Source organism: Aythya marila (assembly GCF_965140915.1).
Source record: "Aythya marila genome assembly, chromosome: 2".
NCBI lineage: Eukaryota > Metazoa > Chordata > Aves > Anseriformes > Anatidae > Aythya > Aythya marila.
This window is the reverse complement of record NC_139043.1, coordinates 16,910,471-16,925,748: the sequence shown is the minus strand read 5'-3', so window position 1 is coordinate 16,925,748 and position 15,278 is coordinate 16,910,471. Positions and strand designations below refer to the sequence as shown.

The 15,278-nt window shown below is 41.7% G+C and overlaps 2 protein-coding genes across 5 annotated transcripts in view; one reads left to right on the top strand and one right to left on the bottom strand.

The window, feature by feature from the left end:
- Window positions 1-734: 734 nt before the first annotated feature.
- On the bottom strand, window positions 735-1,079 carry LOC309875217 (microtubule nucleation factor SSNA1-like; the record flags this gene model as incomplete). Its single annotated transcript, XM_082754363.1, has 1 exon — window positions 735-1,079. The coding sequence occupies one exon, from the start codon at window positions 1,077-1,079 to the stop codon at window positions 735-737; it is 345 nt and encodes a 114-aa protein (XP_082610489.1).
- Window positions 1,080-1,689: 610 nt separating this feature from the next.
- Window positions 1,690-15,278, top strand: part of WAC (WW domain containing adaptor with coiled-coil) — a 59,148-nt gene continuing 45,559 nt past the window's right edge. For 2 of the 4 annotated variants that reach the window (XM_082753957.1, XM_082753958.1), the window contains exons 1-3: window positions 1,690-2,506; window positions 2,664-2,700; window positions 4,148-4,343. In XM_082753957.1, the coding sequence (XP_082610083.1) occupies window positions 2,466-2,506; window positions 2,664-2,700; window positions 4,148-4,343 (274 nt within the window). In that variant the 5' untranslated portion in view covers window positions 1,690-2,465. The remainder of the gene's footprint in view (window positions 2,507-2,663; window positions 2,701-4,147; window positions 4,344-15,278) is intronic. The other 2 variants (XM_082753959.1, XM_082753956.1) reach the window with 2 other exon arrangements.

Sequence of the window (15,278 nt, the reverse complement as noted above, 5' to 3'; positions counted from 1 at the left end):
AAGGTTTTTGAGTATAGCTTCAGAAAATGCACGAACCACGTGGATTCTTACAGTTTAACCTTCCATACCCTGCACTATGCATGTTTTCTTACCTTATCTGAATTCCAGGTAGGAGATGACTGTAAACACTGGCTGTCTTTGTGCATGCAACCGAAAGAAACCTCCGAACCCCTTAAAAGGAGGGAGCTAAGTAGCTGGTTCCTAAGTATCTGGTCCCTAAGTATTCAGAAAGTGAAAAGAAGTATTATCTGATTTACTTGCATCCATTAGTTTTACAATGGTTGTCTCCTAGCTGGGTAATTGGGGAAAGGAAAAAAAGGGCAGGGGAAGGCAGGTGGGGGTAAGAGATCTGTCGAGATTTAAAGTAATATTCAGGCATTCAGTAGCAACCACCTGAAGCTCAACAGTAAATTTTTTTTTTCCTGTATTTCAGAATAGCCTTGAAACATCACCACGTAAAAAACTGACAGCCTCAAATCTGCCTCAACTACGTATTTGCAATAACTTTGCAGTGATTTAAGTGACTATATAGATTTTGTTAATAACAAAACATCAACTTTATTTCATCTATTTAATCTACATTTTTTCCTAACGCATTTAAAAGCCATGGGAATTGTATAGAAAGGTTGAAGGGAAAGTCCCTCTCTATTTGCACTGCTGAGGTAGAGTTCTGTGGCTAGCCACGTCTCACCTAGCAGAATTTTAGTACTTTGGATTCCAAACACTTGACAGTTTCACGTTACATTACTTTTCAGTTCTGGGGTATGCTTTAAGTCTCCCACCTCCTTCTTCAGGACATTAAGCAAAGTTCTAGAACTATCCAAAATCTTCATGTAAGCGGTTTCAGCTTCGTTAAGAATTTTACTAAGATCATTCCGTAAAGCTATCTTCTGGTCCAGGTTTTCACACACATGCTCCAATTGTTCATTCAGGGCTTGAATTTCATGCTGGAGCTTATTTTTTTCCTCTTCTGCTTGCTGGATTTGTTTGTTCAGCTCCTCTTTTTGCATACATAAGTCTTCAATGTATTTTACCAGCTCGTTATTGTAACCCTGAAGAATAGCTCCCGGCTGAGTCATCCTCCACTCCTGTGCCCGAGCTCTGCCACGGCTTCTTCTTGGCAACAGCCTTCTGCACCCTAACAAAGGGAAACAAGGAGAAAATAGAAAGTTCTGTAACAGTTAGTGTGTATAATGTGATGATAAGGCTGAGACAGGGTGAGGATACGCTGTTAAAGGTTTATACACTGGTTTTGAGGTGGGCCATGCTGTGTCCCTTGGTGGAATGGGGGCAAGACAAAAGGCAGAGAGGGCTGAGCAGGGGGGCTGAACAAGCACAGCCAGCAGCACCCACATGTTTTTAAGCAAAATAAGGGGAATAACGGGTCTCCCCTCGCCCACAGAGCCCAAATTTACCACAACCCACCCAATCTGACCCCCCCAGCCCCTCCCAGCCCCACCACCCCCCTCCCAACCACCCCTCCCGAGCCCCCACCGCCCCTCTCCCCACCCCCCTGAAGGGGGAAGCTGAAGCAGCGCAGCCCCCCAGGGACATCTTACAATCACCTCCTCCCCGCCGGCCGCCTCCTGGCCGCGGCCGCGCCGCGCACAAAATGGCTCCTGCCTATACATCAAGTCCCCGGGCGGAAGGGGAGGCGAGCCGGGACCTTCCCTTTCCTACCTCACAGCCGGAGCCGGTCCTTTATGGGCGCCCCATCGCTGCCCCCCGCCGCCTCTTGTGGTCCCCTCAGCGCCGGGCTCGCCCCCTCAGCGCCGCCCCGTCAACGGCCGCGCCGAGCGGGTTGGCGGAAACAGCCGAGCGCTTCCGAAGGGTGTGGGGGGGGTGGAAAATAACACGAGCCCTCGCTCCGGAAACGGCCGATGTTTTCCGAAGACAGGTAGCGCTCGGGAGAGGAGGGCGGGGGGAGGGAGCGGCGGAAAGAGCCGATGGTTGCCGAAGGGCGGGGAGCGGGGGGCGTGGGGCTGGGCGAAGGCAGCCGATGTTTGCCGAAGGCAGAGTCGCCCGAGAGCAAAGGGGACAGCGGGGACGGCGCGCGGCGGAAAGAGCCGAAAAGAGCCGACGTTGCCCGAGCGCGGCGGCGCCCGCGTTTCCCGGATGTAGTTGGAGGAGCGGCGGCGGCGGCGGCGGGCGGCGCAGCGGGGGGAGGAGGCGGCCGCGGCGGCTCCCACAGCGGCGGCCTCGGCGCTCCGGGGGCGTCTGAGCGGGCACGGGGCCGAGCTGCCGGCGTCTGGAGGAGGAGGAGGAGGAGGAGATGGGCCCGTGAGCGCTGCTCGCAGCCCAGCCCAGCCGCTCCCCCCCCCCCCCCCCGCCGTGCTCTGCCTGCCTGCCCCCGGTGAGGCGGAGCGCTGCCTCCCCCTCCTCCTCCTCCCCCCTCGGCGCCCGTGGCCCGGCCGCGGCCGTCGCCTGCTGGTGCCCTCACACTCACGCACACAGGCCGGGCATTGATGGTAATGTATGCGAGGAAACAGCAGAGACTCAGTGATGGGTAAATCCCTTCCTCCTCCTCCTCCTCCTCAGGCCCCCGGCCCCTCCGCCATGTTGTGGGCCCCCCCCCACCCCACCCCCCCCCTTTGCCCCGGGGCCGCCTCCTCCTAACGCCTCTCTGTTTTCTCTCTCTTTTCTCTCTCCGTTTCTCTCTCCAGCTGTCACGACCGCAGGGGGGACTCGCAGCCCTACCAGGTACCTGCAGCGCCGGCCGCTAGGCCCGGGAGGAGGAGCAGGGGAGGGGAAGGAGGGGAAGGGGGGGGGGGGGGAGCTACTCCAGCCCAGGCTTCGGCCGCCGCCGCAGGCCGCGCCGCCCCACGGCAGCCCGGAGGGGGGCCCGGAGGCCTGAGGGGGTGGTGAGGGGCCGGGGGGAGGCAGCCCGAGGAGGGGACGGGGCTGTGGAGCTGCTGCGAGGCCGCCGGGGCCGGGCCGAGGAGGAGAGGCCTAGTGCGGGCCGGGCCGGGCTCGGGCCTAGAGGCGGGGAGGGGCGGGAGAGCGGCTCGGGGTCGGCGGCGGAGGAGCGGAGCCCCCGGGGGGAGGTGAGTGGGGGCCTCCCAAAAACAAAAGGAGGCTTGTTCCACCCCCCCGCCCCCCCTTCTTTAGCCCTTTCTTCGCCCCAAAACTGCGGCTGTGGGTTGAAACCTGAGCAGGGCTCGATTGGAGACCCTGAGTAACTTGAAGGGGGGGGGTGTGTGAGGGTTAATTTCGACGGTTGCCAGCTGCTGGGCTCCTTCGCCGAACATCAGAGCCTTGAGCTGCTGGCAATAACCTGGATTTCCGTCAGGCAGGTGCTGTATTCCTCTGCCTTGGCTATGGGGAAAAAAAAATCGGTTCTCAGGGTGTGAATGTGGGGAATGCTGCGTGTGGTGATATCCCTCTCCTTAGGGCACATAATGGAAGTGTTTTATTACATTTCTGGGTATCTGTGCCACCGTGAAGAGCAATCTGACAGTCCAGGGCAGCTGTCAGTGACAGTTCATGTAAATGTAAACACTTGCCCCTCAGAAGCTCAAGCTGCAAAATCAAGCACGTCAGAGAGAGGCAGAACATGTCATTTTTGGTAAACGTTTTAAAGTTAATTCGTCAAGTTACATGTTCCCCAAATTATCAAGTTACACGCTCCCCAAACTCTAGATTTTTATTACATCTGTTACCAGGTTGCTAGTACTGAAATCTACCTCACAAAAGTTAAAGGTAGAGGTGAAACTGAGCACCCTTGATTACAGTCTGGAGGACATATTCAAAGTTTACACTGATTCAATGCAACTTTCTGTTTATTCTCTTAATATCAGCAGAACTTGTGCTTCTCCCAGAAGTGTCAGAAGTACTGCAGCCTATGTACTGCTGAAAGTATGCAGTCCATCACTGGAAAGATAAAGAAATTAGGTCCATCCTAACGGCAGTTGTTAACTTTGGGTCATGGTGGGAGCAAATGGTTTGAGTTCTAATTACAGAACTTGTTGCTTTAATGTAGGTAATTAAAATTAGAAAGGCTAATGTTGATTAATAAATGGGAAATGAAAAATTAATTACCTTTAAAAGTATTTTTGAAAGAGGTCTGAAATTTAGATCTGATGTTAATTTTTTTCTGTGACTTTCTGTCTAATGGCAATGCCTGCTCTCTCGCCATCTTCTGTTACAGGCTCTTAAGTACTCATCCAAGAGTCACCCCGGTGGTGGTGATCACCGTCATGACAAGATGCGAGACACCACAGATCCTTCACCACCAAATAAAATGTTGCGGCGCTCTGATAGCCCTGAAAACAAATACGGTGACAACACAGGGCACAGTAAAGCAAAAAGTGTGCATACTCACAGAGTTAGAGAGAGGGATGGTGGTGAGTTATCTTTAACCTTTATTTAAGCAATTACTAATCCTCATAAGTATCAAAATTGAGCAGTTACCACTCAGGTGAAGGGAACATTGCAGTAAATGGTATGCCTTGATGCTTGGAAAACTACAGAGAAACCAAAATGCACGTTTCTTTGGAAGCAGTCATTTTGGCAGTATAATACCTATTGATTTTCTTATTTTTACAGGTGTAGGAGTTCCTGTTTGGATCATAAAGCTTATATAAACTTTTCCTTTTTTAAATTAGCAAGTCTGACTTATTTTAGACATGGAGCAACATTCAATAACGTGAAATGGTATTCTAGATTATTTTTCACTAGCGTTGCTGTCTTAGAGACTATAACATTGCTGTTTTAACATAATTTTGTGTATTGTAACGCTCTACTATGGCGTTTATCCTCTGAAACACGTAACTACATAAAAAGGAAGAAAAGCTTCATATTTAGATGCTGTGTAGAATTCTTAACAATCTTAGAATGATAATCAAAGATAGTTCTTAGAATCCCTCTTGGCAGAAGCTTAGAATCAGTCAGCTCACCTGTGTTTTTACAGGGCATGATAGATAGTAATAACATGCACAGATATTTCTTAACTGATACTATTTTCTATCCCTGCCTCCTAGAAACAGGAAAGAATAGGATTTTCCTTTTAATAAAAGATGTAACAGCTATAGTTTAGAAAATTGTGCTTACTGACTGAATTTGGAAGCCTGTTCCCAGTTTTGTAAGTATTCTAACTTGATATGAAGAACAAATATAAAGTATTCCAGTAGAGAACTTGGAACAAAGAAGCATTGATTCAAAGTTCCATATAAAGTTAACAATCTGTGATGTACGGATATATTTATGCTGCAGGATTGTTACTTGTAATAGTTTAAGTAAAATGTCTGGAAGTCCCGTTTAGAATATACTAGTTCACTACCACAAGGATATTTATGGTATCCAAGTGTTCTTCCTAATTTTTCTCCTTTTTTGGATTAATACAGAGGCTCTGTAGACCATTGATAATGTGATACGGTTCTGTAGAAGAATTACAAAAACATACATCTTCTGTTAGTACGCTGGTTTTCATTATATTTGATCATACTTGGAGGCGTAGGAATCTCACAATCAAATGCATGTGTAAAACTGGTAGGCTGCTGTTCTGTGCTACTTTCCACGACACAAATCGGCCTTCTCTTTCCTGTTCACCTGTCTGAAGATATTCGTCCTACATACTCCTGTAATTCTGCTGAGTTTTGCTACAATCAGTAATTTTTTTGTTTCAGTGCAGCTACGTTTAGTGGAGTTACGCATATATGAAAACATCTGGAGGATGAGGCTCTATATGGGGAGCACATTTGCTTATTTGAGTACTGAAACTGTTTTTAAGGATAGGAAAGATATTCTGAAGTTCTCACTGAGTCTGGCTGGATTGAATAGCTGGTAAATGACCTGATGTGTGGGTGTTCACAGTAATGATGGAGGAAAATGAAATATTTGTAGTTCTGTAAGTGTAAGGAACACTTAGAAACTTACTGCCCCTTCTCCTTACTAAGGCTGCAAACACAATTAAAAAAAATCCTGTATTCTGATCTGAAAGTGCTTCTGTCTACATCGTATGTTAGTAGACTAGGAGAAGGAAGTAGTCTTAAACAGTTTGAGGGAAGTTAGTAATTCTGAAACATAAGCATCTGTAATGGAACGGCTAAGTGATTTGTGTGTGTGTGTGCTGTTAATAAGGTTAGTTTGGTGCCAGTTTAAGGGTTTCAGAACATAATCAAAACAACCAAAGTTGTGTTAAGCACAACGCGTTGTATATAGTAAACCAAAGTTGAGCAGGTATGGGCAGGAGGATGTTAACTTTGTCTTCCAGAGTAACTACATACAGGTTTGCACTTGTTGGTTCTTTTTTTCTGTCCCACTATGATTTACTGAATCTTTCTGTCAGTATGAATTGAAGGTAGGTGTTAGAATGTAGGTAAATGTGGACGTTTGCACGTTGTTAATATCCAAAAGACATCATCCAATAATTTACCATGCCCTCTGTCTGCTGAATTGCACTGAGGTACTGTTTGTTGTTGTAATATTCACACAGTTTTGCAGGTGCAGATGTACAAGGGAGAAAAAGGAAAAGTCTGTCTTTGTTTAAATGAGCAGGTAACAAATTTTTAAAAAGCTAAAAATTTTCTTCAAAGTCCTAGTGTGACTTTCTTACATCATCAGTGTAAAATAGGTTTGGTTGTGTTCTTCTTGTAGTTGCCCTGCGTTACTTTAAAATGAGGTGCTTGATTTGTAACTACTAAAAAGATATTATTGCCTTCCTGTTATCTAGCTGAACTTACCAAAACAAATCACATTGAAAAATCTCCAGTATTTATTTCCCCAAACTGCATTAAAGCCCCAAACAAACCATCTGTTTTTCTCTCATCCCTTAGAAAATAAAACAAAAATGTGGAGTGTTACTGCTGAACAGAAAGCTGAATTAACCGAACCTGCTCCCTTTCAAGTTAATCTTTGAGAAGTCATTCCTGTATAACCCTTACTAAGTTTTGCTGTGAAGTGATAAAAAAGATACACCAGTACAGCATGCTGATTGGTATTTCAGACTCATTTAGTCATGACTGGTTCACTTTTTTGTGGTAAATACAGAACTGGCTAAGTGTAATTTAAAGATTTGAGTGGACGCATATAAAATGTAAGAGCTATAATTAAATTGATTTCAAATGAATACCTCAGAAATGGTAGAACCTCCCACTGCAAACAGCTTTGGTGCCTGTGTAAAGGTATTTGTCATCATCCCTTATTTTTGTAGTATTTGTAGCAGCATCTTTTGTGTTCGTAGAACTGTATCCATGGTGAGAAATTTCGCCGCTTACAATTAAAACTTGGGTTGGGGTAGGCCCTCCATACTGATACAGTGCAAACAAAGCATTTTTCAGAGTTGCTTACAGCATGGTTTCTGTGGAAAGAGACTACGTACAGAGACGGGAGGTTCTCTGGAGAGGGACTTCGAAGTGTACCTTGTACTAATCCTAAAACTTGCAAGTTTTTGTCACATCCCTGCTTTCCAAAGAGAACTGGTAAGTCTAGCATGTAAAAGTGCTGGATTAACTTTGGTCTTGCCTTCAGGTCCCCGTGCATGGGGATATTGTCCCTGTGTGCAGGGGTTTGAAACATAATGAACAGCTCCCCCCTTCTCTGTATCTCTTATTTCTAGGTCAGCTGCTATAGGCAAGTGCGGAGTTTGAAGAGATTAGGAGTCCTGTGAGACCAACTCAAGTGTGAAGTTCCTTAACAGTAACAAATAGGGAATTACAGCTGGCATTGTTTACAGGGAATAGAAGTATGAAGGGCCTTGCAGAAGGGGAAGAGTGTTTCCATTAAAAAGAAAAGGGAAATACAAAGATTTTAGCATTCCCGTGCCCAAGGATGGTGGATGATACTTGTAGGCCTTTTCAAAGCTATAAAGGAAGTGATAATATCGGTGTAAAAGTACAGGAAAGAAAGCAAAGAGGTCAGATGTGTAGGGTAGCTTTGGGAATGCTGTGAGGGGGAAGGGTGTGTGTATGTGTGTGTGTATACACATTATTTAGGAGTAAGAATTGCAAGATGTGGCCTTCACGTTGTTGTTTTGTTTTGTTTTGTTTTCCGTCTGAAGTTTCTTCCTACTGAAATATATGTGCCAGAAAGACCAACTAATGATAGAAAAGATACTTAGCAAAACTTCTTGGGGGGGGGGTAGGGGGGAAAAGAGTGCAGTTAAACCAAATATACTCAGTTGTTTATTATAGTGAAGAAAATGCTGAGTATTTTGTTGCGTTTATATTTGAGACGTTGGAAATGTATGTTTACTTCATGTTATGATCATAATAAATTGTTTAACATCAATGGAGAACATTAGTATGCACAGCATGATTTTTTTTAGCTGAATTGTATGCTGTGTATGCTATTTTCATAAAATTTCATTGTAACTTGTGATACTGAAGTTCCAAAATACCACTGAACTTTAGTGAATATTTCTTTTGCATGCTTTTTTTAATTGTCAAGAGCACTCTCAGTAACAACTCCCTCTGCTCTGTGATACAGTCCTAACATTCAAAATGCTACAGCTAGCAGGGCCTGAATGGAATATTTTATGAGTCCCTAGTTTTAAGGAATTGCTGCTGGGAGCTTCTGTCATGAATTGTTTTCGTGCTTTGTTTCCAGTGGTTCCTGAAGGAGTTCAGAATGCTTGTTGCAAAAGGAACACGGAACAGCTGGAAGCAGGAAGCTCAGCTTTCCTTTCCTGTGTGAGCAACGCTCACAGGAGAGGAGGACAAGAAGCTGGCTTTTGAAAAATAAACTATAAATAATAAATAAATGGATAAATTAGCACGATCGTTGACCACCAGTCAGAAATGAACAGGGCATTAGGGCAGGTGCAAGAGTCAAGTGCTACCTGTGCAGCACTTGCTGCAGAGAGGAAATTACAGGACTGCTGGAAGGAGGGAAGTCTGAGAAGAGTGAATCATAGTGGAGGGTTGAGTCACTGTTAACTGCTGTTGAAGTTATTATTCATTACTATGAAAACAGTTCTCTCACAGTAACCGTGAGATAGCTGGGATGAGAGAAGTCTGTGATCCAAATGAGCATGGATCATCCCTGAAACATGCTTTGAAAGCTGCATCCCACCCCAACATAAAAGTGTTTTTTAAAATAAATAACAAAATAAAAAGAAACTCTGCTACTTACTGCTAGTAGTTTGGATGGCTCTGATGGAGGTGGGATTTTTTTCCCTTTTATTATTATTATTTTTAATTAAAATATTTGTTTCCAGAACCCGTTAGTACTTCAGCTTTTCTGTGAATTATAGACAAATGCACACACACAAAGGACAGAAAAAGTCGATTTCTGTGGCTTTCTAGTTTTGGATAAAAGCTTGCTTTCTTCTTTCACTAATATTAGTACCTTCAATTGGTTGCACTTAATTTTAAGAGTTTGTTTCAAAACTTGGAAATTGTAGATAGAGGATAACTTCACTCTGTATGTTTGGCAACATTTCTGATTTTTTTTTCTGTATTTTTTGCTGGATTTGCTGGGTTTTGTTTTTTTTTTTTTCCTTCTTCTGTGAGAATCTCTAATAGAAAAATGGAAAGTGTGATAATGGAGTCACAGTGAGTGATATAACTTCTGTATGCACTTCCTTTAGTTTTGAAGTGCAAAATGTCAATGACAAATTGCTTTTAGTTTTTAATATGTATCATTGATGCATAAAAAGTGTTCCTTTGTGTTGAGTTTACTTACGGTCCTGCTTTCTGAAGGTATGCTCCTAGCCTTAGCCTGTATATTCCACTTCTGCAAACTGTTGCCTGGGCTTTTGAACTTGTACTTTTGGCTTGCTTTTCTGAAAATGAGAAGCAGCAACGAAAACTGGTAGTTTCTGATGAGTTGCCTGCTGCCAGGCAGTAGTAAAGATAGCAATTTACAAATTATGTTTGTTTTTTCTTTAATTTTTTTTTTCTGGAATCGCTCTGTACTGTGCAATGGCCCCTGCTTAAAGTTAGTTCCTGAACTGCTGGTTGTGACAGTGGTGTTTTCTGTGAGAGGAAATAATGTTTATTCACAATTTACGTTTGTTTTTCATGCTCTTTTAGCTAATCCATACAGACTATCAAGTAAGCCAAGTATCATTAAATTATGCAGAACTTGCAGGGAAAGGCCTGTCTGGTTTGGCTGAAAGAAGAGGTGCTTTTCATTGCAGTGTCGTTTGCCCTCTGCAAGGTGTCTTCTAGTTCAACGCGCTGTAATAACTTTCTGGTGGAAAACAGTAGTTTAATGGCACCAAACTTGCAGTGTGAATTACGTTTAAGCTTCATACAGGCACTTCCTAGGAATATCTTTACTCTGGGTGTACAAAGGAATTGTTCTTTACGTAAGTTCTTCAGTAAGGTCAAAAAAAAACGTTCTGGCATTGAAAAACAGTTCTTGACAGTGATGCTGTTAGGCCCTTGCATTGCCAATACATGGTTGTAAAGCAAAAATGAATTTCTGGACTTTAACATCTGAAGAGAGAAGCATTTATACATGTTGAGCAAGACTGATCTCCTGTTAGTGTGTTCTCTTGAATTCTGAAGGGTCCCAGAACATTGTTGTATTTCACCGCAGGTGTTTCTGCTGTAACTTCAGCATTCGATGGTTCTGTTTCTGTTCTTCAAGGACTTGAAAAGATTTCTTAGCTTTTCACAATAAAACTACCCTAGAAAAAGTGCTTAAGTTCACTACCTCACTAGCTGTTCCTTTATCCCAATATTATATTAGACAGCGTTCATAAAAGAGCACTGTTTATCTACTACCAGGCTTATTCTCCTTATTTGTTTCGCACAAGTTTCATTTTTTTTTTCTTTTAGTGAAGTAGTCTTTTTTTTTTTTTTTTTTCCCCTTGGAAAGACTAGCCTAATGATGCAGGGGTTTTTGGAATAAACCTGTATTCCTTTGGTGGTACTAAAAATACTAACCAATAATAATTGTGGCTTAACAGATTTTTGCTGAACGTTGTATTTCTGTCTGCAGTTCTATGCACAGGGAAGAATATTAGAATTTTACCACATGCCAGTTACCAATTTTATTTAAATTTTTGTCCAAGTGTTGCTTTGTGGAACAATACTTTAAAATTCATTCATCTGTAGTGATTGACAAATTTATGGTAATATATAAGGGACAAAATTTTGTCAATTTCTGAGGTGTGAGCTTGTAAAAAATAGTTGATCCTGTAAATTTTAACAGCGTTTTAAATTATTCCAAATACATCTCTTGACCCTGACATTCACTTCAAATATTTTCCTGCTGCAGATAGTTTTTCTCAGGCCTTCAATGAAAACAAAAATAAAACCATTGAATGTTGATTTTCAGTTCAGCTCTTCAGAAAATTTGGCTATCAGCAAAACAGCCTGGAGTTGTCCCGCATAGCTCGGAGAAATACGAGTGTCTCGTGAGAAATTCTGTTGAGGGAGGAGAATATTCTGCAAATCAGAGTTTGGTGGATGAATACTGGCAGACTCCCATCATCTTGCCACAGGTTAATAGGTCTGAAAGAAGGAGATGCTTGTGTATCCAGCCTTTTTCTCTTGGACAGCACTTGATTCTTCTCAGTGCTTTCAAGCTTGTGAGGTCGAGATGCATGTTTTAAGACAAATTATACTTGGTTCTGACTAGAAACTGATGAAAAGGAGCACTACTTGGAGCACTACTCAAAAATAACATTCAGTTGGACATTCTGACTTCCAAGTTATTGGAAAGGGAGATGCATTTTTGAGTGGATGACTGACAAGAGACCTCATTATTCACTTTCTCTTTATGAGAACTCTGCTAAATGTTTGTGGCCTTGACTTGTGACTCTATGTATGCAGCAGCATTACGGTGTGTTTGAAGGGAATGGAAAACAAGATACCTAAATGCCTTTCTTGATTAGACCCCATGCTACTTTGGAATAATTTGCTTCTTGCTGTGCCTGTTACAACGAGAATCGTTGAAAGGGAGTAGTATGTCAAAGTTTGATGCTGTAATTTTTCTGTTTTGCTTTTAAGACACACCTAATTTTGTTTCTACAACAGTGATACGATAAAATAATTTCCTGCTTTTGTCATCACTCAAAAAAGGCATGTAATGCAGTATTGATCCAAGTAGCAAAGGCAAGGTGCTCAAAAATGAACTAGATTCTTCTGTGAGGAAGAAATCTTAGGATTCTTCACAATTTGTCAATAATTTGTCACTGAATGACAAATAATAAAAACTTTTAATTGTACAGAGCTGGCAAAGCTATGTAAAAGTGCAAATGCTAACTTCTCTGCAGGTAAAAAGTGGTCTGCTGTGTGAAATGTTACAGGAAGGAGTGGAAGTATTAAGAGAAGGAAGATGACTGCAGATAGCGATGACTTTTAAAACAGATGTGAAACTCCTGACGCAATTAAGAGCATAAATACTGAGTGCAGTGTTAGCCAGAAAGGCTTTATAATCAGAGGATATCAAGTAGGACCTGAGAGAGGTTACCTCTTAAAGCTAATGGGACAGCTATTGGAATACAGTCTCTGCTTTGATTTTCACAGTTTAGGAAGGATGCAAACACGGAGATTTTCAGAGAAGAGGCAAAAAAAAAAAAGAGGCTGTAACTGATACTTGGGCCTTAGAAGAGACTTGATGAACTCTTGGTTTAGTTGCAATGGAAGCATTAAGGGTTTAATTCAGTTAATAACTACAGTGAAAAGAAATGGCATACTTTAATATTCATTCATATTAAAGAACTGTAATGAGTTCTTCAGCAAACAAAGGTGCAGCAAGATCCAGTTAGCTTAACTGAAGTATTCAGAAAATAGAAATTAGGCACAATTTTTGCTGTTGTCAGTAACAATTGGGGAAGCTTAGTGTGACAACTTCTGCAGAGCTAGATGTTTTCAAACAGAATTACTTAAAGACAGTTCTCAGAGGCATCTTCAGTGCAGAAAGTTGAACTAGCTGTTCAGAGATCCACTGGCAGATAAAACAATAACGTGAATATTTGTTATTCAAATGATCTAGATTAGTGGCCTCTTCAAAATGGAACAGATTAGAAATTGTGAGTTAACTTTGTAAGTAAGACTCCTGTGATAACTTTTTTTTTTTCCTTAGTGGTTGAACTTAGCTCATGGCACATGGAGGTTATCACAGAATAGAATCACAGAGTCATATAGGTTGGAAAAGACCTCTTAAGATCATCAAGTCCAAGAGTTACAAACCTGTGAACATAGTTCGTATTGAACTGTAGGATTTTTGGTCATTGAGAGTATGTTCTTCTGAGTGCTGTTTTGAGGTCAAGTGAAACTATGACAGATCTACTGGCAGCATATATGCTTTGATTTGCTTGACTGGTTGTTATATTTGCCAGATTGGCTTTTAGTATGAGTTGGCCGTAACTACAGAGCTTCATCTATTTGGACAGTATCTGAGTATCATGAAATTGCTTTAGTGTTTCAGGTTTGCAGAATTTGCATATGCCAAAACAAATGTAAAGTTCTTGAGTTTCTTGTTTTCTTTGCCAGGACTTGTTACAGAAAGGTTGACATGCTTGCCTGGGTGGCTTTTTACAGAATTATTTATAAGGCCCTTCTACTTCCCCTCCCCCCAGCATGCATATACATTATTTCAAAATTAAATTCACTGATTTGAAAGAGAGTAATTGATACGCTCTGTAGGTAAAGATTTCTGTTTTGATTAGAGAAGCGTTGTATTCATTAAACTTGTCAATTGTAGATCATGTTTTTGTGGAATAATGTGAATTTAGGGAATAATTTGACTTAAATAATCCTTCAAGCTGGTTTTAGGTTTATCAAACTGTTGTTTTTTTTCCTGATGTTTCCAATCTCATTTTCTTGTTCGTTCCAGTTAATTTTGGTTTAAGTATACTGAAAATTAAAATGTAGAATCTTTTTTTTTTCTGAATTGTGATACAGATGTTTTCACTCAATAGAAAGGATTAGTGTGTCTTGCAGAATTCCTTGAGGAGGCATGGTATAAACTGAAAGAACTTGTAACTCATAAGAACTTGTGAAATCTTTGCTTTAAATGAAATTTCCTTTTCTTATGTATAAGACGATGAAGTCAAGATACATGATCAATTATCCAAATGAAATTGCTGTCAGTTTTTCTCCTCTCCATGCCAGATATGCTGGCTTATCTATTTGGATACTTTTCTTGTAATTCATTGTGACTCTAAAGGAAGCAGGCAAAGTAGTTGGACACAGGAGGGTGACAGCTTGATAGTGACATGTGGCTCCTTGCTATCTATGTTTCTGATTCCCTTCCTCAACTTCAGCTTTGACTGAATGTGAGAAATGGATCTGGGTGTAGAGACTGAGATAGCTACAGGATGAGACGAGAAGCAGGATCAACTAGGTTACTTCTGTTTACATTAAGATCAAATCCGTTTTATTTAAGTATTAAATAAGGCAATATTGAATGGAAACTGCTCACACATCATTTTGTACAGTAATTTCACGAACATTTAAAATAATAAAAGCCTGTGCTTAAGATAGTAAAGCTTCTTATTGAAGAAAAAAAAAAATTAAATCTTCTGTAAAATTACATTTTCCTCTTTTTTGAAGCTATTTGTGATATTTCTTTAAAAACATGCAAAAAAAGTGTGTTATACAGCAGTACAAAGTGACAGTATTTTGATCTGAGGCACATGTGTTTTGCGGCTCAGGAAGTTCTTGCAGTACAATCTGTGTAGGTGTTCTTGTGAGTCCAATTCATGTGATAAAGTGAAATTCCTTCTTAATGTTTTCCTAACTTCAGAGAGTTGGGAGAGCTACCTGAAGTGTAAATAAAAATAGCTCTTCTGTGTCTCCTCATGGGCAGGCGACTAAAACCCAAAATGCTGCCATGTTTAGGAGTAGAAGAATACAGATTCATCTCTCTCCATGTGTGTAGAGTTGAGTTAATAGAAGTGCCTATGTGGTGGATCCTGAACAGACAACGACATGGAATCATTTTGATAAATTAGGAGGAAGGAGGTGTGTTTAGCTGGGATGTGTTTGTATGTGCATTTAAATCCCCAGTATGAGCAATTTGCTTTTATTTTAAAGCCAAAAAGTTTGGCCATTACTGGGGTAAAGTAACATCTTTAATTTGCTGTTTTCTCGTGAAGAGCTGTGCACTCAGAACTGGTGCTGTCATTACCCCGTGCAGTTGTTCTGTCAGAGAAGCTGCCGACCGCAGAAAAGCTTGTGAGAAGGGAAGCTGTGAACATGCTGACTAATTTTGGCCTAAGCAAAAGGCAGTGAGATAATAAATACGTGGAAATTTAAAAAAAAAAATCTTAAAAAATATAAACCATTTCTGGTCTGTTTTTAGTGATGTGAGAGCTTTACATTTTTTCCTGTAACTGTACCAAAGGATTTGAGGTTTCAGTGATTCTGCTCTTGCCACTA